Source organism: Quercus lobata, chromosome 10 (assembly GCF_001633185.2).
Source record: "Quercus lobata isolate SW786 chromosome 10, ValleyOak3.0 Primary Assembly, whole genome shotgun sequence".
Taxonomy (NCBI): Eukaryota; Viridiplantae; Streptophyta; class Magnoliopsida; order Fagales; family Fagaceae; genus Quercus; species Quercus lobata.
Window position 1 is genome coordinate 41,663,247 of NC_044913.1, and position 23,547 is coordinate 41,686,793.

The 23,547-nt window shown below is 35.8% G+C and overlaps 2 protein-coding genes across 2 annotated transcripts; one reads left to right on the forward strand and one right to left on the reverse strand.

Annotated features, from left to right (window-relative positions):
- Nucleotides 1-4,944: 4,944 nt before the first annotated feature.
- LOC115964768 (merozoite surface antigen 2, allelic form 2-like) lies at nucleotides 4,945-5,744 on the forward strand. The gene has a single exon (XM_031084021.1). The coding sequence runs from the start codon at nucleotides 5,137-5,139 to the stop codon at nucleotides 5,719-5,721; it is 585 nt and encodes a 194-aa protein (XP_030939881.1). The 5' UTR covers nucleotides 4,945-5,136; the 3' UTR covers nucleotides 5,722-5,744.
- Nucleotides 5,745-14,596: 8,852 nt separating this feature from the next.
- On the reverse strand, nucleotides 14,597-17,497 carry LOC115965535 (G-type lectin S-receptor-like serine/threonine-protein kinase LECRK1). The gene has a single exon (XM_031084782.1). It carries the CDS (start codon nucleotides 17,352-17,354, stop codon nucleotides 14,901-14,903), a length of 2,454 nt encoding a protein of 817 aa, XP_030940642.1. The 5' UTR covers nucleotides 17,355-17,497; the 3' UTR covers nucleotides 14,597-14,900.
- Between the last annotated feature and the right edge of the window lie 6,050 nt (nucleotides 17,498-23,547).

The following is a 23,547-nucleotide window of genomic DNA, read 5'->3' on the forward strand; positions in this document are numbered from 1 at the left end:
TTGGCTCAACTTAGGCTTTGTGGGTGCTTCAAGTGGGGTTTTATTGATGTGGGACAACAGGGTAGTGGATAAGGTAGAGGAAGCGGTGGGCCGTTTCTCTGTCTCTTGTAAATTCAAAAATGTGGTGGATCATTTTGTTTGGGCTTTCACTGGTGTTTATGGTCCCAATAGTGATAGAGATAGAAGTTTCTTATGGGAAGAGTTAGCTGGCCTTCGTAGTTGGTGGGATGTGCCTTGGTGTGTGGGAGGTGATTTTAATGTGGTGCGGTTTCCTTCTGAACGTTCGGGTCCTACAAATTTCACTTCAGCTATGCATCGATTTTCAGCTTTTATCTCCAAGCAAAGCCTTATTGACTTGCCTTTGGTTGGGGGGGAGTTTCACTTGATCTAATTCTAGAGAGGTTGCTTCAAGATCTAGATTGGATAGGTTTCTAGTGTCAGCAGATTGGGAGGAGAAATTTCCATCTATTTGTCAATGCCATCTATCTAGGTTGCTTTCGGATCATTTTCCTATCCTTCTTGAGGGTGGGAATTTACATGGAGGCAAAAAACCTTTTAGGTTTGAGAACATGTGGTTAAAGGATGAGGGATTCTTGGAAAGGGTGAGTTCATGGTGGGAGTCCTATTATTTCCAAAGATCTCCTAGTTTTGCTTTGGCTAACAAACTGAAGTTGTTGAAATTGGATTTGAAAAGATGGAATGTGGAGGAGTTCAGCAATATAGGTCTGAGGGTGCAGAATTTATGGGAGTTTAATGCGTTGGAAGTTATTGAAGATGACAGGGTTCTTTCAACAAAGGAAAATAGGGATAAGGATCGAATTCGTGGAGAGCTATAAAAAAACAATTTTGTTGGAAGAAATTTGCTGGAGGTAGAAATCTAGGGCTCTTTTTCTTAGAGAGGGAGATAGGAACACAAAATTTTTCATCGTATTGCAAATTCGTACAGAAGACACAATACTATTGATAGGCTTATGGTGGATGGAGAGCTGGCTACGAATCAGGGGATCATTGAGGGGTGCATTACTCATTTCTATAGGCAGTTGTACACAAAGAATGAGGTCCACAGACCTCTTTTGGATGAGGTTATTTTTTCTAGAATTTCTAAGGAAGATGCCACTTGGTTGGACAGACCTTTTGATGAGAAAGAAGTATTTGGAGTGGTCCAAGATTTCAATAGTGATAAAGTGCCAGGTCCGGATGGTTTTACAATGGCATTTTTCTAGTTTTGTTGGTGCTTGGTGAAATAAGATATTATGAAGGTGTTTCATAGTTTTCATGCCCACGCTATGTTTGAAAAGAGCTTTAATGCTACTTTTTTTGCTCTCATTCCTAAGAAAATTGATGTTGTGGATGTCAAAGACTTTCGGCCTATTGGTTTGGTGGGAGGGTTGTACAAGATTATTGCTAAGGTGTTAGCCAATCGAATGCATAGGGTGGTTCACGGCCTTATTTCTAAATCTTAGAATGCCTTTGTGAAAGGTAGACAAATTTTAGATTCTATCCTTATTGCTTCTGAGTGTTTAGACAGTTAATTGAAGGCAAGGGTTTCGAGGGTGCTGTGCAAACTAGATATTGAGAAAGCATATGATAATGTGAATTGGGAGTTTCTCATGTTTCTGTTACAGCAATGTGGCTTTTTTGAGAAGTGGAGAAGGTGGATCAGGTGTTGTATATCAACTGTTAAATTCTCCATTTTGATCAATGGTAGCCCTTTTGACTTTTTAAGGAGTTCCAGAGGACTTCGGCAAAGTGACCCTTTATCCCCTTTTCTCTTTGATATTGTCATGGAGGCCTTGAGCTGTATGTTGGTTGTAGCTACTGCAGCAGGGCAATTTTCGGGCTTCACAGTGGGGAATGTGACTGGTTCCTTGATGACGGTGTCTCACCTTTTGTTCACGGATGACACACTTGTTTTCTGTGATGCTGATAGCAATCATATAACAGCTTTGCGTGGGATTCTCTCTAGATTTAAGGAGATGTCAGGGCTAAAAATTAATTTAGGAAAGTCTGAATTGGTTCAAGTTAGGGATGTGCCTAATCTTCATGAGCTAGTGGAGATTTTGGGCTGTAGGAAGTCGGCTCTTTTGCTGAAATATTTAGGTCTTCCATTGGGTGCTTCTTTTAAAGATAAGACAATTTGGAATCCTATTTTGGAGAAGATGGAGCGAAGGCTAGTTGGTTGGAAGAGGTTGTATTTATCTAAGGGGGGTAAGGTTACCCTTATTAAGAGTACTCTCTCTAGCCTATCTACGTATTTCCTTTCTCTTTTCCCTATCCCAAGCAAGGTGGCTAAGAGGATGGAGAAATTACAAAGGGACTTCCTTTGGACTGGTATGGGGGATGAGCATAAGATTCACTTAGTAAATTGGTCTAAGATATGTAGGCCAGTGAAGTTTGGAGGGATAGGCATTAGGTGTTTGAGAAGGTTTAATTCTGCCTTATTAGCCAAATGGTTGTGGCGCTATGGTTTGGAGAATGATGCCCTTTGGAGAAGGGTCATTAGGGCGAAGTATAGGAATGAGTGGGGTGGTTAGTGCTCAAAATATGTGTCTAGGGCATATGGTGTTTGTTTGTGGAAGTTCATTCGAAGTGGCTAGGGGAATTTTTCCAAGTTCATTCGAAATGAAGTGGGTGATGGAACTCGTGTGAAGTTTTGGGATGATCTGTGGTGTAGGGATCGTCCTCTTAAGGAGGCATTTACAGATTTATATAATATTATTAGGACAAGGGATGCTTCGGTCTTGGAGGTTATGTGCTTTGTAAATGGGAGAGTTTCTTGGGACATTCAGTTTCGTCGTTTAGTGAATGATCAAGAGTCACAATCTTTGGATTTGTTTATGGTTTTGATCTATTCCACAAAGGTGCGGGGTGTTGGTTCTGACAATCTTTGTTGGAAGCTAGCCAGCAGTCAAGGTTTCAAGGTGAGTGGGTATTATCATTCTATTTCTCCTTCTACTGGCATTTCTTTCCCTTGGAAAATGGTGTGGCAATCGAAAGTTCCTCCTCGGGTAGCTATTTCTCTTGGACTGCAGCTTTAGGCAAGATTCTAACTATAGACAACCTTCGAAAGAGGCATTTTGTTCTCCTTGAGTGGTGTTTTATGTGCAAAAGGTGTGGGAAATCTGTAGATCATCTCCTCCTTCACTATCCTATAGCTTATGAGACGTGGAGTATGATCTTTTGCTTGTTTGGTACTTGTTGGGTGATGCCTCAAAGGGTAGTGGATTTGCTGGATTGTTGGACATGCAATTTCAGGCGTCATCATAATATAGTTATTTGGAGGCTTGTGCCGCACTGTTTGATGTGGTGTATCTGGCGGGAATGGAATTCTAGAAACTTTGAGGGTCGTGAATGGTCCATGATTGAGTTTAAGTCTTTCTTCTTTTTTACTCTTCTCGAATGGTATCTTGTTTTAGCATCTTTTTCTTGTTTTTCCTTCTTGAGTTGCTAGATCTTTGTAATTTGATTTTTTGATGTTTTTGCCTTTTTGTACAGTTCCTATGCACTGGGCTGTATTTTTTTATTAAAATTTTTATGTTACTTATCAAAAAAAAAAAAAAAACCTTTGCTTATACAAAAGTATGTTAACTTTTAGAAAGTAGAAGTTACTTTCAACTCTTTTTTTTTTTTGGGTAAAATATTATTTTGGTCCCTATACTTTACAAAAAAGTTTGTTTTTCATCTTTAAACTTTAATAAGTTCATTTTTTGTCTTTAAACTACTGAAAAGTTTGTCTTTTATCTCAAAACTATTGAAAATGTATTTTTTTCCTTAAACTTTAAAAGAAGATTTGTTTTCATCCCTAAGCTATTGAAAAAAAGTTCTTTTTTCATCCCTATTTTTGTTCCTAAACTATTGAAAAAACTATTTACAAAGTTTAGGGATGAAAAAAGAATTTTTTAAAGTTTAGGGATGAAAAACAAACTTTTTTTTTTTTTATTTTTTGGTTGAAAAAAGTTGCAGATTTTAGAATGCTTAACCCCTTCCAAGCTGGCTCTTAATTAAGAAGCAGGTGTTTCAAATGCAGTCTGGATGGACTATCGGCCTGACTAAGAGGCATTTTCTTTCTCTCTTTTTTGGCTGGATAAATATGGCTACCAGACGCATCTTTTGGTTGTCAAAAATATAAAGAAAATGAAATGGAAAAAAAAAATAATAATAATTGAAGGGAACGAATTAAAAGTGAGCAAGACCAAGTTAATCAAGTACTTGAGGAAAAAAAAGAAAAAAGAGTAAAATGCAACCTAGCTAGTGCGCGCTTCTTATCCTATTCCTCTAAGGCAGAGTGCCCGGAAAGTAAAAAAATTTGACAGATTGTAGATTTTTCTATTTTTATTTTTTAAAGATTTGCTTGGTTCTAGATTTTTTTTTTTTTTTTTTTTTTGATAAGGCTTAGTTCTAGATTTCAAATAAGTGGTTCCCCCAACTTGCACACGCATTTGTACTTCAAATTTATTGGACGTGACACGAGAACAGTGGAATCTGTACTGGTCTAACGTATATAACAGAAGTTTCAATTAAGTATTATTACGAGTGGTAAACTCAAATTAGAACCAATAAAAATTTACCACTTAAGATTTGTTGTGAATATAGCAATTTTCTTGGATTATCCCAAGAATGTAGGAACTAAGGCTGTAAAGGCTATGATCATTCCAAGTTACCTTCCTAATTAAATTCTATAAATTTCCAAATCATCCGATGTTCTAGAGTCTATATGCGCTGTAAGAACTCCATAAGATTGTAAGGATATAATATAAGATTGTAAGGATATAATAGTCCATGTTTAGTTCTTTTTGCGGCACAAATATTAAGCCATCAACTTTCAATTTGCATTAACTATAAACCGACACCAATTGTCTCTCTCTCTACGGCTTGTGGGCATTGGTTTATTTTGATACAATCCATGTTTTACGTAAACAAACGTTTGAATATGTCCACCATCTGAAAATCCCATCTCCGACCTCAATGCAACAACAGAACCTGGATGATTCGTCTCTCGTGGACCCTGGTCTAACCCTAAGCCAATCTTGATCTTCTTCTCATACAAACGAATATCACTAAAGGAGATGGATGATGAAAAAGACGAATCCTTAATCCAGGGTTAAGATCTTTTTTCGTTTTTCTACATTTACACAAATGCCTGCACCGGATCAAAGGGTCGGAAGCACATTCATATGGCTTATCACAGTCCTCCTATTTATCTCTATCGCGGCTGGAGGCGGCTGCCTTATACTATACATAATCCAACCTGATGCATCTTATTCATCTTGGCTTCCCTTCGCTGGGGCGGCATTGGTTGGCCTTCCGTGGTTGTTTTGGGTGTTCACGTGCTGCTATCGATGCATGTCCCGTAGATTTGGATTTAGGAGTGGCAGCGCTGCTGGTGGAGGAGTTGGTGTCAGCGGTAGTGCACGTGAAGGAGGCAGCATTACAGGTAGTGTTGGCGGTGGTGGCGGCGGTGGTGGTGGTGGTGGTTCTAATGTTGTGAATGCAGCTGGTAATGTGGCCAATGAGGCTGGTTCCGTAGACCCAATTGTGAGATCTCCAGAAAGTGATGCAAGAAGGCGTGCTCAATTTGAAGCTATCCTAGCATTGGACGATGATGATGATCACGATAGCGAAGAAAGGAAGCCTAAAAAGAGAAGTTCAACGTCGAGCCATGAAATGTCTGTGGCTTCACATGAGAGTGAAATGCCATTGGCCTCATCAATGGCACCTTGATCGCATATGGGTAAGCAATATATATATATATGGACTCATCGATATCTTCATGCATATGGTTGCATCAGAATGGATCATGATTTGAAAGAGGAGATACTTTGAATGGATCGCACTTTTCACCTTGGAAGCCATTCCATTTCTTGATACAACGTTTGTTTTTTTCTTTATTTTTTTGGGATTTTCCAAGACCTACACATATATTAAAAAAAAAAAAAAAAAAATCATGATCTCAGATTATTTAAAGATACGGCTCTTTCAATACCATGGGTCCTGCCTGAGTCTTGTAGCCTAGACCACACCCACATTGTCGTTGGTGATATAAATGGACTGCAATTTAAACCAAGAGGACCATCAATTCTCACGACCAGCTTTCTTTTGCTCATTGGGAAATTGCATTTGCGTCTGCTCAAACAAAATGGAATTCCTAAGTTTATTGTCATCATGAAGATGATCTTCAAATAGTAGTAGGCACTTTTTGTCTTCATCTATCGCAAAACAACCTTATAGAATCTAATCATTTTTGTTCATTTTTCTCTTCCTTGATTTGTTTGTAAGTCATGTAGAAGGACATTTTTAGATATTGTTGATATTTTTTATTGATTGAAGGAAAATAGACAGGTTTATTGTCGTCCTTTTGTATGGTGTGCCACTTCTTTTTACAGTAGATGTTCAGAAAATTCTTAAGCTTCATTTATATCAAATACTCCTATCACGAAATGGGTACATATCAGAGTTGTTTTCCTTAATATATATTATTGATTCTTACTAGTCATAGTCGGAAATAATGTGTTCATATGCCCCTCCCTCCCTTTTTTTTTTCCTTCGAGTTTTAGTGTGGACAGGATTAACATTAAGAGTATGGATATGTATTAGACCAATATTAGTGGTGAGGTTATTCAAAAATCTTAAGTGCCTCTCTTGGTATTTCTCTGTCATCCAAAGTTATGGCCTAAGAGATTGGAGGAAGCCCCTCTTGTTCTTGTTGTATGCATGCTATACCAGATCATGTTAAAGCTATCAATAAGTCTAGATCAATCTAAAAACACAACATTTTTGACAAAATTTGCACAATTGCTAACATGGTCTCTTGTGATTGATGCATAATATATAAAGTGATATTAGTGGTGGACCTATGTGAAAATATTGTTGTTCCAATTATTGTTTGCCAATTTTACATGTTCTAAAGCCATATAAGCAAGAGAAGAGATTCTTCGAACTCATCTTATAGGAATTGCTAATTGTTGCATCACCTTTGTTGTTTGCCTCCATCTAAAGCTATGTTGGTTTTCTAATCTCTCGTTATGCCAGGTCATCTACCTATTTTTAACCCTTTCTCTCTCATTTTTAACTCTTCTTCTCCTTTTTATTCTCACCTAACTGTTATGCTTCCTCCAACTTTTTTCCTCCCTCTTTTTTTATCTCTTTTCTTCCCACTATTATCTACCTTATCATTACTCTTCCTTTATTCATTGCTCTTCCTATAATTTTGACTATTCTTCTCCTCATACTCTTTTTTATAAATTTGCCATTCTTTTTCTCATTCTACATATTTTTCTCATGCAAAAAATATGTGATTATTCTCTCTCTCTCTCTCTCTCTCTCTCTCTCTCTCTCTTTGGTGAATTTTTTATTCTTTCTTGCAACTCTACTTTGTTTTAATTTTAGAGAGAACGAATTATAAATTAGACCACATTACAAAATAATTATATATTCTCACTCATTGTGTAAATTTGTGACTAGTTAATTTAAACATTTATGCAAAATGATAAAGGGTATATAACGCACTAATATTGATATTAGTTATAGAGTAGTGCTGCAAGTATTATAACTTTTACTACATTGAGCTGTATACAAACCAATGTGTCACCAATTACAAATAGGCAATTCAAATATCATTTCTAAGATAATTGAAGCTCACCAATTACATTGATACATTGATTACCACTTCAATTTGTAAGTTCAACGTGGTAAAACTTATAATATCGTAATCATTTTCCTTAGTTATATGCTTGGTTAATGAAGATGAAATTTTGAATTTTTTTTTTTTTTAGAATACTAAATATTTTTAACACACACACACACGGGGAGAGGGAAGAAGGTTTTTAAAGAAACTTACAGTAGTATATGTCCAAAATGGTCTAACTCTTGAAATTTTGAATGTTGATTGTTGTATTTGTGTTATGGATTTTTGTTGGCATTCAGTTTGGTTGTTGTAAAAATGTGAGAACGGGAAGGGCAAATGTGGAGAATGGTCAATAGTTGAAGTTGGCGATGATTGAGTTGTTCCAAGGTCAACTTGATGCAGTTGAGAGTTTTAGGCGAAAACTAAATTAAGGCATTTTATATATTTAAATATGACTTTAAAAATATAATATTACTTAAACCCTATTCTCTTGTTGTAAATGCAAAATTACTAACTATTGTGAAAAATGATGTGAAAAATTACTAATGTAGATTTTTTTTTTTTTTTCTAGAAAGTCTATAAATACAAAAAGATTTGATAAAAATTTTCACGTCTCTGTTGATATACCAGATTGATAGTGGTAAATAAAAAAATGATGTTAGTGGTGAACATAGATGAAAACTAGTAAAATTTTGCCAACCTAACTGTTTTGAAAAATGTTATAAAATTTTTTTGCATATTGCTTTATTTTTTTAGAAGTACTACAATCACAATATTTTCACAACAAATTTTAAATGTTAAGTTGTTATTAGTTCTAATTTAAACCCACTATTAAAATTATTTTTTTGTTCACTAATAACAGCTAATAATAACCTGCAATTTAGGATTTATTGTAATTCTTGAGAAAAATGTTGTGGACATAGAACTTTTCTCTTTTTTTTTTCTTGTTTTTCATGTGATAAAAATATTATTTTATATATTGGCTAATATTTGGGTTTAATTGGTACTACTACAACGAAAGAAAGAACCCCATTAGATTATTGGTTAAAATTTGAGAACCTTTTTTTTACTTAGGAGCCTTAGGCGACCATCGCATTCGCCTATACTATAAAACCGGCTCTGAGTTGCTCTTTTTATACACCTAGAGTAATGATAGGGATGCATTTTTTCATAATTTTTTTACAACTACTGACATGGCTTCTTGTGATTGGAGCAGTATCACTTCTACCTAAATTTATCATTAACACTACTTTTATTATACACAAATCACAACAAATTATATTAGCAGAGGAAAAAAAGTTATGTTGATACATCTAAGCTACAAACCTAATATTTTTAGGACAAAATTTAGTTACAAAATTGGTTTTAGCTTAAGACTACAATCTTATTCAATATCTTTTTATTGGAAGTGAATTTTGACAAATCCACCATTAGATTACATTTTCTTCTTATATCTTCCATGCTTGCAATTTTTCTAGAAAATTAAAGAACAATAGTTATGTCATCAATAAATTGTTTAAATTGCAAGTTTTTGTAGTCTAAAATTATGTATAAAATATAAGCTTATAGATCATATAGTAAATAATATTCGATTGACACAAAATTTTGACATGTGTATTGAGAATGTAAAGAACATGTAATTTAACGGTTAGATTTTCAAAATATATAGTAAATTTTTTATTTTATTAAATAAGGTTGTAGACTTAGGCTACAACCAATTTTGTAACTAAATTTTTTTCATATTTTTATCTCACTTAACTTTTTTTTTATTGCAAGTGTGTGTCACGTAGGCATTCCATTAGGCATTAGGTAAACTTAAGCATTTCCCCTAAGTAAGATGATAGGAAAGGCAAAAATTGAAATAATGTCACAACATGAAGGCGCCTAAATTTAAACAAATGAATTTTTAAGGACTAAAATGAAAACACCCTATATTTATGAGGAGAAAATTGATTGTTTACCTATTTTTAAGAGCTTTAATTAAGGACTTAAAGTTGAAAAACAGTTTTAAGCTAAAGTTAGAATTCTGATAAAATAATGAATTAATATAAATTTATGTGTTTTTTTTTTTTTTTTTCCAAAATGATGCTCAATGCCTGCTCATTTTGAGAGAGAGAGAGAGAGATAGATAATAATAATGATATTAATTGAATTAATTGGGTTTCTTTTTTTCTTTTTTTATACCTACAATAAGATTTAAAACCTATAGCATTTACTTCATGATGCTCTTTGTCACTAGATCAGTATTTCAATGGGTTTCTTTTTTGGTGTTGGCATAATTCAAGTATTTATTTCACGATAATTAATCCCTAATCATTTGGTCAAGTCACCAATAGTTTTCTTTTCTGGTGTAGGCAAAATCAAACTTATTTCTCTTATTTGATGATAAAAAAAACTTTATCACTTAATAAACTAAAATCCATTCTTTTATCATTTCTCGTATATAAAAGCTATTTCAATCTGGGGTAACATTTTCTTGTTTGCCAAAGGCTCTAAACACTAGAACTTTTAATAGCAAAACCATTACATCTAAAACTTAAATTCCCAGAGCAATACCAAACGGACACACTCTTCAGGCAACTTTTCCTTCACGATCAATATTATATCACATATAAAAGTCTATTTACATATATATAAAGAATCCTTCTATGTTGAGTCAAGTAGTTAGACGTGCAAACCATACCCAATAACAAGATAGACAAGACAAGACTTAATTTCAATCCAAGCTTTTCATAGTCTACCTTGAATCTCGCCAGACACAATATGTCTGCATCCAATCCAAGGTCTGGATGTGCATCCATATGGCTCCTTTGTTCCGTTTTGTTTATCTCTATAGTGGCCGGAGGCGGGTGCCTTATTGTATACATGATCCTACCAAAGTCACAATCCACCTCTTGGCTTCCCGTTGCTGGGGTGACATTGGTTTGCCTTCCCTGGTTGTTTTGGTTCCTCACCTTCTTATATCAAGTCATTTCATGCGCGTGTCGATTTAGACTTCGTATCCATGGTGTGGATGCTGGAGGAGATGGTGGAGCTCCAAATGTGGTGACAGAGCCTCCTAGCGACTCTCAAGGAAAGTAAGCTGGGCACCTAGGGGTTATGGTTGTGGAAAACCAAAATGGCCATATATGGTGGCATGGAAGGGAAGCTTGGAAAATAAAGTAGGTCGTCAAGCTATGCAAGCAACAATTTGCATGAGAGTGAAATGCCATTGGCCTTATCACTGGTATCTTAATAAAAATATTTGGTGGTTTAGAATATTTGCTTTTTCTTCACATATAGTTGCATGACTTGCTTCAGATCGGATTGCAATTTGAAAGAAGAAATTCCTTGAATGGTTAATGGTTTATTATTTTTCACTAGGGAAGCCATTCTTTATATATTTGTTACAATTTAATTTTCTTTTTAATTTTATACCTCCACAATCCACAAACATCTTCACCATTCTACTGATAATAGAGAAGCTAATAAATGTGCAAATAGCGTTAACAAAAATAGGGGTTATTCAAAGAACTGATCTCCTCTTATTTGAACAATCCACTGGTTGTTGTGGAAAGTTTGTTAGCTTTTAATAAAGTTGAGCTTTTTTGTAACATACTAGTTATTTCTAGTTAATATTATGTGCTTGTCTAACAAAATAAATAAATAAAAGCTAAAAGCCAAAATGCAGAATTTAATTCCAATACCTAAAAAAAAATAAAACCTTTCTAGTGCTTTATTTGATATCCTGGTGGAGACACCCTCTTTTGCAATTTGGAGTCAATTAAGGGCAAAATAGTCATTTTAACCACAAAATGGTAAAAATACCATTTGAACCATGGATGAACATGAAATTAATTCCAAAATACATCAAAGTTCAAAATGATGTGTTTAATAAGAAATTATTTCTATTTCTCATATATAACACTTTTGGGAATTAATTTCAAATATATTATGGGAGATTGAAAATAGAGGAGAATGTAAATTGTCAAATATATAATTATTTTCACAAACTTAAGCACGTAATTTTTTTTTTTGTATCCGACTAACTATAGGTTTTTTTTTTTACATAAATAATTAGCACCACCTATACATAATCAATAAGTGAAAAAAAATTCATCTACCCCACTAAACTCTTCTTAAATTTTAAGTACTTTTGTACGTATTTTAAAAGTATGCACAAAAGTTGAGTTTGTAGATCGAAAAGTGAATGAGATAAGACCATCACCCATTGAATCCTCCAATACCCTCCTAATTTAATTTTTTTAGATGTAAGACATGTGGTGTTTAAAAATCAAATAAATGCCACATGTTGCACATCTAACTAAAAATGGGAGGGAAAATTGTCATACATATCAATTTTTAAAAATCCTTTTTTCTATCATCCAGGGAGATTAGTGTAAATAGTTTGCAATTTTTTAGAAGTGAGAGTTTTGTTCCAAACTAAAAGGGAAGTGTAATAATGGAAAACAACAGGGGAGGCCAGTACAACTTTTCGATGTTAACAATATAGACGACATGTAATCTATTGGTAAGATTTTCAAAATATATTCCATTCAAAATTGACATATACAAAAAGTGGAACTACAAATAAACCATGAAGATTGAGTTGTCAAGATTTCACTTGATCACTAGAAAGTGAATGCAATCTCTCTCTCTCTTTATCTCTCTCTCTCTCAAAATTCTTTACTTTCTCTTGCTGTATTTCTAAAACCCTATTCAGATGGGAAGAGATCCTATTTATACTAGTTGATCCTCCCTTCAGTAGTGGATTATATTAAGAGAGCTCATAAGATATTTGTCCCATTAGGTGTCTCCTCCACTTTTTGGAGAGGTTGAGTAGGTTAATGGGTATGGAGCATTATTCAGACCGGTCATTTAATACTAAACTAATCGATGTCCCACGCGATGCGTGGATACTTTATATTTTTATTTTGAAATAATTTCTAACTATTCTTTATGGCCCTATAACACTCATCTTATGTTCAATTATATTATTCATATCATTAATAGGAAGAAAATAAAAAGAACAAAAATTGTTATAAATATAAATAATTATATATAGCCTAAATGAATTCATAATTTGGCTAATTAAAGTGTGCAATTTTCTTTTTCTATTCCTTGAAAGAGAGTGGGCAATTAACTAGACATATAATTTTTTGCCTTTAAGAGTCTTCTATACATTAGAAATTAAAACAAAAAACAAATTGAGAGAATTATTATTTCTATCATATAAACCATTTATTTATTTTTAATAGATTCCACCATATAAAAGAATAGGGGTAGAAATAATCCATTTTTGTGCAAAAATAATATCTGCGATAAAATGATTTATTGAGGTAATTTTAATTATAACATCTTAGGTTGATTCTCTATATATGGATAACATATTTCATTTAAAAAATAGAACCATTTTTTGTTTTTGGCATACAATTACAGAATAAATTCATAAAATAATGAAAGATCATATTATATACCCCAGAATAAAGCAAAAATTAAAAAGTTTAAATTGTGATTAAAATCCTGATGAAATCACCATCATCCATACCAAATCAATTTCTCTTCTTCATCACCTGCTATCTTTGCACTAAATCAATTTATCTTTGCCACATCTGAGTGCAAGCTCCGCGTCACTAATTTTTTGGTCCAAGGTCAATAAAATTTGAAAAAAAAAATCTGAAATTGAATTAATTTGTATAGAGAAGATTTTAAATTACAAACAAACTATAACATTAGGACCAAATTTGATAAGTTCTATCAATCCTAATCTTTACAATTTGATAGCTTCTGTCCTAATTGCAGAAAACAATCCTGATGACTTTCTTGATTTGGAAGGTGTATTACTGAGGAAGTAATTGCGGAAGAAAGAAGGAATTTCTCAGAAGTGCAGGGAGTCTTCTCAGCAGAGAAGGAATTAGAAGAAGGAGAGATTCTTGAATAATTGAAACTGTAAAAGGGAAGGACCAACTGCCGAGGGTTGTGCTGATATTTATTATTTTTGTTTGTGCTTTCGCATTGAGCTCTGGTTGCTGCAATCATGCCTAAGAAACAAAATTACTTTCTTGGCATGATTGATTGAGAAGCGCATGCTTTCATTCATATCATGTGGAAGGAGGCGTCTCACTAGCTCATAGCCTCTACATTTCCTCTTATACAGATGATGATGCTTTTGGTTGAGACTACAATATCTAGCCTGTCAATTTTCTAGGGAGCATTGCCCACAAGCTAAACAGGACAGAAGCAGATGACATCAATAGTTAAAAGGTGATCTGAATTTGAGGATTTCCCAAGATTTGGATAGCCTGCCTTCTTGATTACAGTTGTGCTTCCTTCAGGGAGCAACTTTAATGCAATGTATTTTGCTACAGCTCACTCAGAACTGCTTATAAAGTCGTCATTAATTGATTCTATTTACTGGTTTAGAGTGTCAAACTCTCATCTTCTGTCACTTTGGTATAATTTGCTAATATTGATTTCCTTAAATGCTTGGTAAAGTATGATCTACATCTAATGTTTTCTTCTTGTGAAGATATGAAAATTTATCGTAGAGATACGAATGTGTTTTTTACACTGATTCCATGGTCATTTGTTTTTCTTGACTTAAGACCTTGTTGCAAATGAAAAGAAACCCAGAATCTATCCAAAAAGAAATGAAGCATGCTCCCAATCATGTGTAAGGTAAACAGATGCTCACCCAAAATGATTGTCAAATTCCTATATAATTGATTAGGAATAGAATAATCAATTCTTATTTGTCATTATTTGACAGAAACAGCTTCCTGTCGGTTATTACAATTATAAAAGTCAGCATTATGGAAACTGTAGTAGTATTCAGATAATTCTTGGATGAGGGAGGAAGTTCAGGATTAGAAAATTCTGGAGCAGAAGGAGATTGATAAATGGAAGCTACACCCAACATTGAGATAGATGAAGAGAAGTCAGTCTCAGACACACTGACAATATTCAATAGAATCAATTTGAAGGACTTACAGTAGTTTAAATTCGTAGATATCCACACTATATATAGACTATAGACAACAACAACCCCCAAAGTTACAACTAAATGTCAAAACACATTTACAAGACAAACATGGTAGTTTACAGTACACAACACAGTTAGTAAGTGGCAGTACTAAGCTTAAATTCAAGACAAGATATTGATTAATACAATCTTTCCAAATGACTAAACTTTCAAAGGCAGTCACGAAAATGCTATTTGGAAATTATTTGGCCAATTATGACACTACATCACTTAGACACTACTATTATTTGAAAATCCCATCGATGACTTTTCAGCTTAGGACGTTGAACTGTAGAGGAAAGGACAGGAAGGTGCAGAAATCTCAAGAATTCCTTCTAGCATATGAATGACTTCTCTCATGGAAGGCCTCAATAATGGCACATCCTGTACACACCAAATTGCCACCATTACTAGCCTCTTCACCCACTTCATATCACTAATAGCCTCTTCATCGTTTTCCACCAATCTTTCAACTTTCCCTCTACTATAGCATTCATATGCCCAATCTATAAGTATTGCTGCCCTCTCCATCTCAACTTCCACACATCTCCTGCAGCAAACGATCTCCAACAACATGACACCAAAACTATAAACATCCACCTTTACTGAGACAGGTGTGTTCCTAAACCATTCTGGTGCAACATAGCCTTTAGTCCCCCGGATGCCAGTGAGAGTCCGGGCTTGTTGGTTCATCAAAAGCTTTGCCAATCCAAAGTCAGAAATTTTGGCTGTAAAAAAATCATCCAAGAGTATGTTTTGAGGCTTTATGTCGCAATGAATGATTTGCATGCTGCATTCTTCATGTAAGTACATTAGTCCTCTAGCAATTCCTAATGCAATTTGCATTCTTTGTTGCCAACTTGGTCTTATTACTCCAAATAGGGAACTCGACAATGAGCCATTGTACATAAACTCGTACACCAAAATTCGGTGTTCACCTTCATCACAATAGCCAAGTAACCGTACCAAATTCCTATGGTGAGTTTGGCCGATCACAGTTACTTCAGTTTTGAATTCCCTCTCACCTTCCTTTATCATCTTGTCTAGCTTCTTGACAGCAACATATTTGCTATGACATGATACTAATACCCCTTTATAAACAGCGCCAAAAGAACCCCTACCCAATTCTTCTTTGAATCCACTAGTGGCTTCTTCAAGATCTTTGTATGTAAATGAACGAAGATTCATATCAAGATCTTTTGTATGTAAGGTTCTGTAGAAATGTGGTAGTTTTCCTTGCCACAAACAGAAGAAAACTAGAGAAATTGCAGCTACAGAAAAGAAATTAAAAAATACAGAAGTACCTAGGAGGACTGCAAGGATCAATGTTGCTTGATTCTGTTTTCCTTGGCCCGGATTTGGATTTGTAGGATTTTGTGAAGAGCTATTCAATTTCAATATCTTGAATAGAGCTTTTCTATCAATGGCACCGCGGTCATACCTCCCATTAGAAAGTGGTAATTTCTTCTTCCAACATCTTCCTGTGCCATTATTATAGTTCGGATCCTGGAAAATGGCAACTGCACAATAACAATCGTGCAGACAAGATTTCTTGCATTCAAATTCTGTTGTGGGTTCTAGTAGTTCATAGGCAGTTAAAGGCCAATCAGCATTCTCCATCTCCAAGATTTCAAATTGATCTTCTGAATTCACAGTACCACCAATCTCGTTACATTCATTTATGTAGTTTACATAGTCTTGTTTGCAGCCACTATACTTGTTATTTACATCCAAAAGAGAAAAGCCTGGAGCGCATTGGCACACTGGCATACCATAAGCTCCTATGATACATATGCTGTTATAACCACAAGGGCCACTTCCAAAAGTGTCAACAATATTCAGGCAGATGTTTTTAGGAACATACCGAATTGCAGACCAGGTTTGTTTTCCAGTAAAATTCTTTGGGTGAGTATAGAGTCTGAAAACACCAACAAAGTCAAGTGTTGCCCTGTAGTAGGAGTCTGAGTCTGTCGTCAAGACCTCACCCTCTGATGAAAGGTTGGATATAGCTCCCAGTGAGCTCTTGACTAGAAGGTAGCCTGACTTATCCATGATCAGCTCAGTAACATTAAGTTCAGCATAATAAGCTCCATAAGTATTTTGGGTGTAGACACCTATTTGATTAAGTATCAGACCGTATGAGGAATTTGATATATTTTGTTGTCTGAAACGGAGCTGAAATTTACCCACCCCGTAGCTTTTTTGGGACATGGTAGAGAAAAGGCTGCTCCTAAAACCCAGTACTTGAGTTGGTAACATGGTATTGGTTGGTTCATCGAAGCTATTCCATAAGATGCTTGAGTTTGTGCTTGTTATAGCAAAATTCCCAGTGTCTAGCATAGCCCCATTTGATACTTGAGGATTGTCATTGTTGCTGGACCTCCACAACTCCCATCCACCTGGAACTTTGAGTACAAGCTGTCCAGCTGTGTTAAGCTCAACTTTTGATTCTCTCTCTGCTGGATAGCGTCCGTTTGCAGACCAAACTATAGTTTCATCTGGTATCTTAGCAAACCAGATAGCAAGAAGGAACTGATCTTGTTGACCTGGAAGGCGGCGGAATCCAAACGAAAAATCACCAGATGGTGAAGTCCAAGTGGAGTTATCATCAGTGGCAAAGAGAGCTGAACCCACACTTATGTTGGTATTAACTTGAGCTATTGCAGGAACCAGGAGGGTGATGACAGATACAAGCAAATGAGAGTGAAAAAGAGCAATTATTGAAGACATTAGAAAAAGATAGATCTAATACGTAAGTGGTAAATGGTCTTATAAAGAAGAACTTTGTATAGCCATGGTGAATATGATTGAGTTTAGGAGCCTAATTTGATTTTTTTTTCAATGGTCAAAATAGTCGGGAAGTCCAGAATGCAGGCAGCAGGAATATTTGCCTAATTGATACGTCTCATATATCACAAAGGCTGCAAAATCTCACTGTTTTGGATTTCCTGTTGGCTGCTTTGCACCCAGGGGTCAAAAGTAAAAAAAAAAAAAAAAAGGTTTTGAAGTTGTTTTGCCTTTGGGCAGCGGCTTAGGCGTGTGGGACACGATCAGTAAAAAAGAGCCAAAATAAAGAAAAGCCATTTGGCCAGTCCCCAATGGAATCTCATATACACCTATAAAATGAAATCTCACATAAAATGAATAATCTTCTCCAAATTTTTATATTATAAATATTTTCGGATAAAGTTTAGTTACAAAATTTTACTCAATAAAATAAATATTACTGTATATTTTGAAAATCTAATTATTGAATTGCATGTTCTTTACGCTCTTATTATGCATGTCAATTTTTTTATCAATTGGATATTATTTACTATATAATCTATAAACTTATATTTTATGCATAATTTTAAACTACAAAAAACTACAATTTAAACAATTTATTAATGACATAGCAATTGATCTTTAATTTTCTAGAAATTTTGCAAGCTTAGAGGATATAAGAAAAAGATGTAATCCAATTGTGGATTTGTCAAAATTCGGCTTCAATAAAAAGATATTAAGTAAAGTTGTAACCTTAAACTATAAGCAATTTTGTAGTTAAACTTTGTCTAATATTTTCTATATTATGTTCATTGCTTAGGAATTGTCTTTCTTCTATTTAATCAGATATTTTGTATTTTGTATAATGTATTGCATGTGGCTTGGAATGTGTTGGTAACGTCGGCTTACAAATAGCCAACTTTGGATTAAGATCTCAGACCAAGGACAAGACTTGACTAATTTAGTGACAGTTTATCACTACTACGTTATGCAGGCTGTGAGTCACTTAAGAATTTGTTTGTGTAAGAGCATCAGCAGTGGGGCTTGTATATGCCAAATGTTAGGAACATTTAGCATTTAAGCCCCAAAACTGCTCAACAATGGGAAGGCCATATGCAATATGCCAAAAAAAATTTGAGATTTAGCTACAGTACCATCTCAAATGTAAGATGGTACTGTAACTGAATGGTAAAAAAAATAATTTTTTAGTACTCTCATTTCTCTCTCCTCTCTCATTTTAACCCGGTAAATTTCTCTCTCCTCTCTCATTTTTTCTCTTTGTTTTCTCTCTCTTCCTTCTCTCTCTTTCTTTCTGCTTTCTCTTCTTCCTGCTCTCTCTTCTTCAACGGAATGGAGGCAACGGCATGGAGGCTCGATCAGAAAAGCTGTGGTGGAGGCATGGAGGTCGTGGGTTTCCGGCATTTGGGTCGAATTTGGGTGGCGTTTGGGTGGTGTTTGGCGTTTGGGTCGAAGATGATGATGATGATGACGAGTTTGGGATGAATCCAGACAGCGACGGGCAACCCTCTCTTTCTCGCCATCGCTGCCAGTGAGAACAGATGGGTTTGGGTTTGGTGAGAATAGATGGGTTTGATTTTGGGTTATGGATTTTGGATTTTGATTTTGATTTTGATTTGGCTGGATCTGGCTGTGCTGTGTTGCCGTTGGATTGCGTGTTTTTTTTTTTTTTTTTTTTTTTTTGGTTCAGCTACTGGGGTTTGTGGTTATGGCTGGTGGGCCGACGGTGAAAGTGGTGGAAGTAGTTGTGGCTGGTGGGCCGACGGTGGGATGGGTGTCTGTGGCTCCGTCAGAGTGGGTTTTGGGTCAGTGGGTGGCAGTGTGGGTTTGCTGCCTAGGTTTTTTTTTTTTGGGTGTTGACGGTAGATTATGGGTTGCTGCTAGTGGTGGCGGTGGTGGTGGCAATGTTAGGTGTGTAGTGCGATAGTGGTGGTGATTGTGGTTGTTGAACAAAAATAAAGAGAGAGAAAGAATAAATAATGTGTTTTATTGTAAATGATGGTAATTGTGGGATATATTATTTTATTGTGTAGAAATATTATTTTAATGAGTAAAATAGGAAAATAAAAGTTGGGATGTTGGGTGTATTGTAAAATGGTATGGTATAATTGATAAAATAGCTTTTTGGAATGGTAAAATAAGATGAGATATGAGATCCGGATGTGGATACTCTAAACCTTACGAATTTAGAGAGTCAAACAGCATGGGACATCTTGCAATGTCAAACACAAGTTGATAGAATTGCCATCGGGGTTAAGCTATGCTTTGCATGGGCTAAAACTAATTCAGGTTCATCTCTTTTTCTACATATAGTAGGTATGCAAACTGCCAAAGGCTGCCAAGATGTTTGGAGTTTTTTCGAAATAAATATTGTCATGATTCAAATCCAAAAGGGTCCAATGTATGAGGGGGGGAAAAAAACATTAAGAGAGAAACTGTAGGAGATTTTTTTTTTTCCCCCGAAATGATAAGAATATATAACCATACTGAAATCTCCACATTACAAGTTAGAGCTCTATAACACATTTACAAACGATCATGTGCCTCCATAAAATACATGAATATATTACAAAACTCCAAATGGATTACGCAGTCACAATCTTATCAAGAATAAGCAAGCTTAAATGCCCAACCTCCAGTAGAATTAATTATGGCCTCGTTGAATGTAGCAAGAATGAGTCACTAATCGTTTACAGCAAAAGTCTCACAATTTAACATAGCACTCCAATCCCCACCAAAAAAAGTAAGCTCCATACCCGAGGTATAGTTAATTGATTTGAAAAGCTGTAAGAGGGTGGGATGGGCTAAAGCCTAGTAAGTAGCGTAATTAATTTTGGGGTGGGGGGAATGTAAGTTTCATAATGAGGAATAGTTTACAAAACATGCATAATTGAGAATTTCCATTTAATTTCTGTAAAATCAATTTCATTAACAACATGACAAGAATAATATGAATAATGTAGCACCAAGCTTCCCAAAATAACTATGAAACTACATATTAGTCAATGTGAGCCATAAAAATATCCAATACCATTGCAAAACCCAAAACCTCGCCCAAGGCCACATGACAAGGTCATCACACAGACGGGATCGTCACACAAATGGGGACGTCACACAGACAAGTAGTCACACAGATGTGATTGTCACAAAATCAAGGTAATCACCAATATCATGGCACAATAGCAAATATATTGATAGAATTCTACACCAATTTATTTTTCTCATCCTCTCCAGATCAGATTAAGGAAGCTTTAGAAGCCACTCCATTGGTGATTACAGAAGAGATGAATGATGAACTTGCTGCCCCTTTTCAAAGAATTGAAGTGGAATTAGCTATGAAGCATATGGATCCTCTAAAAGCACCCGGTTCAGATGGGATGCCTCCATTATTCTTCCAACAATTTTGGCCAACCGTAGGGGAGGATGTGACAGAGGCAGTCCTAACTTGCCTCAATTCCGATACGATCCCTTCTTCCATTAATCGAACCTTCATTACACTCATTCCGAAGGTAAAAAGCCTAGTAAAAGTTTCTGAATTCCGCCCTATAGCACTTTGTAATAGTCTTTACAAGATTATTTCTAAAGTCCTTGCAAATAGACTTAAGAAAATATTACCTTGTGTTATTTCGGAATCTCAAACTGCATTTCAGTCTAGTAAAGCTATTTCTGATAATATGTTGGTGGCATTTGAAACTCTTCATCATACGAAATCACAAAAATCTAAGAAGACTGGTTTTATGGCTATGAAGTTAGATATGAGCAAGGCATATGATAGAGTTGAATGGAAGTTTTTGATGAAGATTATGGAGAAAATGGGCTTTTGTGAAAAATGGAAGTCTCTTATTTTTAAGTGTATTAGCACTATGTCTTACTCGATTTTGGTGAATGGTGAGCCTAAGGGAGACATTAGACCTTCTAGAGGGAATAGACAACGCGATCCTATGTCACCCTATCTTTTTTTGCTATGCTCGGAGGGGTTAAATAGGTTGCTTCAAAGGGCAGCTTATAATGATAAAATAAGGGGTTTTCCTTTATGCAAAAATGGCCCAAAAATCTCACATTTATTTTTTGCAGATGATAGCTTGGTGTTTTGTTGAGCTACCATGTCTGACTTACATGAAATCCAAGCCATTCTCTCCTTATATGAACGTACTTCAGGTCAAAATCTCAACCGGGAGAAAACTTCCATATTTTTTAGCAAGGCAGTAAATGTAGAAAGAAGGCAAGAGATTTCGGACTTCTTGGTGGTTTCAAAGGTAAAAGAATATGAAAAATATCTTGGCTTGCTGGCGGTGGTTGGAAGGAATAAAAATGAGAGTTTAAGATACAAAAAGGAAAGGGTATGGAATAAAATACAAGGGTGGAGAGAAAAACTATTATCTCAAGCAAGTAGAGAAATTCTATTGAAGGCGGTGGTGCAAGCAATTCCGTCCTTCACCATGAGCTACTTCAAATTACCGGTGAGTCTTTGCAATGAGATTGAGGCTATGATTCGAAAATTATATTGGGGGCAGAAGGGGGAGCAAAGAAAGATCCATTGGAAAAAATGGGAAACTCTTTGCAAACCAAAGTGGGAGGGAGGCATGGGATTCAAGGACTTGGAAAAATTCAACGATGCTATGCTAGCTAAACAGGTGTAGAGGCTATTAAGGGATCAGAATTCTCTCTTCTTTCGTGTCTTCAAGGCCAAATATTTTCCAAAGAGTTCGGTCTTGGAAGCTACAACTTCATCTGGGTCCTATGCGTGGCAAAGTATTGTGAAAGCTAGGAAGGTAATCTCAAAAGGAATGAGGTGGAGGATTGGAGATGGCAAGAGCATAAATCTTTACTGTGACAATTGGCTTCCGAGTGGGAGGTCCTCAAAAATTATTTCTCCACGGGTACCTGAGTTAGAAAGGGCAAAATTTTCAGCTCTTATATCCCAGGATACAGGTACATGGGACCAAACTCTGCTACATCAACATTTTTTCACCTTTGAAGCCCAACATATCATGGCTATTCCTTTGTGCCTAACAAACCAGAGGGATGTTTTAATATGGCCGGGTTGTTCCAATGGGGAGTATTCGGTCAAATCAGGTTACAAACAGCTATGTGAGGAGGAAAACATTTCAGATGCATCAGCCTCTGATGGCTCTCTCCAAAAAGCTTTCTGGAAACGCATTTGGAAGATACGGGTGCCAAACAAAATTAAAACATTCCTTTGGCAAGTATGCTCTAATGCACTACCTACAAAAGTGAACTTGAAGAAGAGGAAAATCCTTGAAGACACACGATGTGGCGCTTGCCTTTCAGCTCAAGAGACCACCCTCCATGCTATCTGGAGTTGTGAAGAATTGCAAGAAATTTGGCTCCCCTATTTTAGCTGGGTTAGAGCAGAGTACCCGAACATTAGTGAGGTTCAGGAGCTAATTAACCTGGTTGGAATGCAGAAACAAAGGTTGGAATTGTTCGCGGTAATGGCATGGTTCGTATGGAATCAGAGGAATAAACTACGGCTCAAAGAACCCAGCTTGGATAAGAGTAAAATATTCAGTGCAGCAGCGTAATACCTCTCGGCTTTCTAGTTGAAGTTTCCGATTAAAGTGGCTAAGTCCCATGTGATTGAGACGAAATGGAGTCCACCGTTGGGCGAGGGGTATAAAACCAACTATGATGGGGCAATCTTTGAAGACTCAGGTGAGGCAGGGATCGTTGTGGTTGACGAAATGCTACCGGTGAGGTGCTAGCTACACTTTCAGAGAAAATTCCCTACCCAGGCTCGGTGGATTTGGTGGAGATCCTAGCTGCAAGAAGGGCTGTTCGGTTCATTGTGGAATTGGGCATGTCACAGTCAATATTTGAAGGAGACTCAAAGATAGTTTACAAGGCATTGAAATCAGTTGATGTGGGCCATTCCTCAATCGGTCAATATGTGAAAGACATTATGTCTAATTCTGGTTCGCTTCGAACTTTCTCGTTCTCTCATACTAGGAGGTAGAGTAATTGTGTGGCTCATGCCTTAGCCAAGAGAGCAAGATTTTCTTTTCCGTTGTTAGTCTGGATGGAGCATGTTCCGTCAGACGTGATTCTTGTTGTAATTTCAGATTTATAGTTTTCTAATAATATTTCGTCGTATTGATTCTCAAAAAAAAAAAAAAAA

Bases quoted from the DNA above. Each gene is read 5' to 3' on its own strand.
- LOC115965535 (XM_031084782.1), bottom strand. From the start codon at position 17,354: ATGTCTTCAATAATTGCTCTTTTTCACTCTCATTTGCTTGTATCTGTC.
- LOC115964768 (XM_031084021.1), top strand. From the start codon at position 5,137: ATGCCTGCACCGGATCAAAGGGTCGGAAGCACATTCATATGGCTTATC.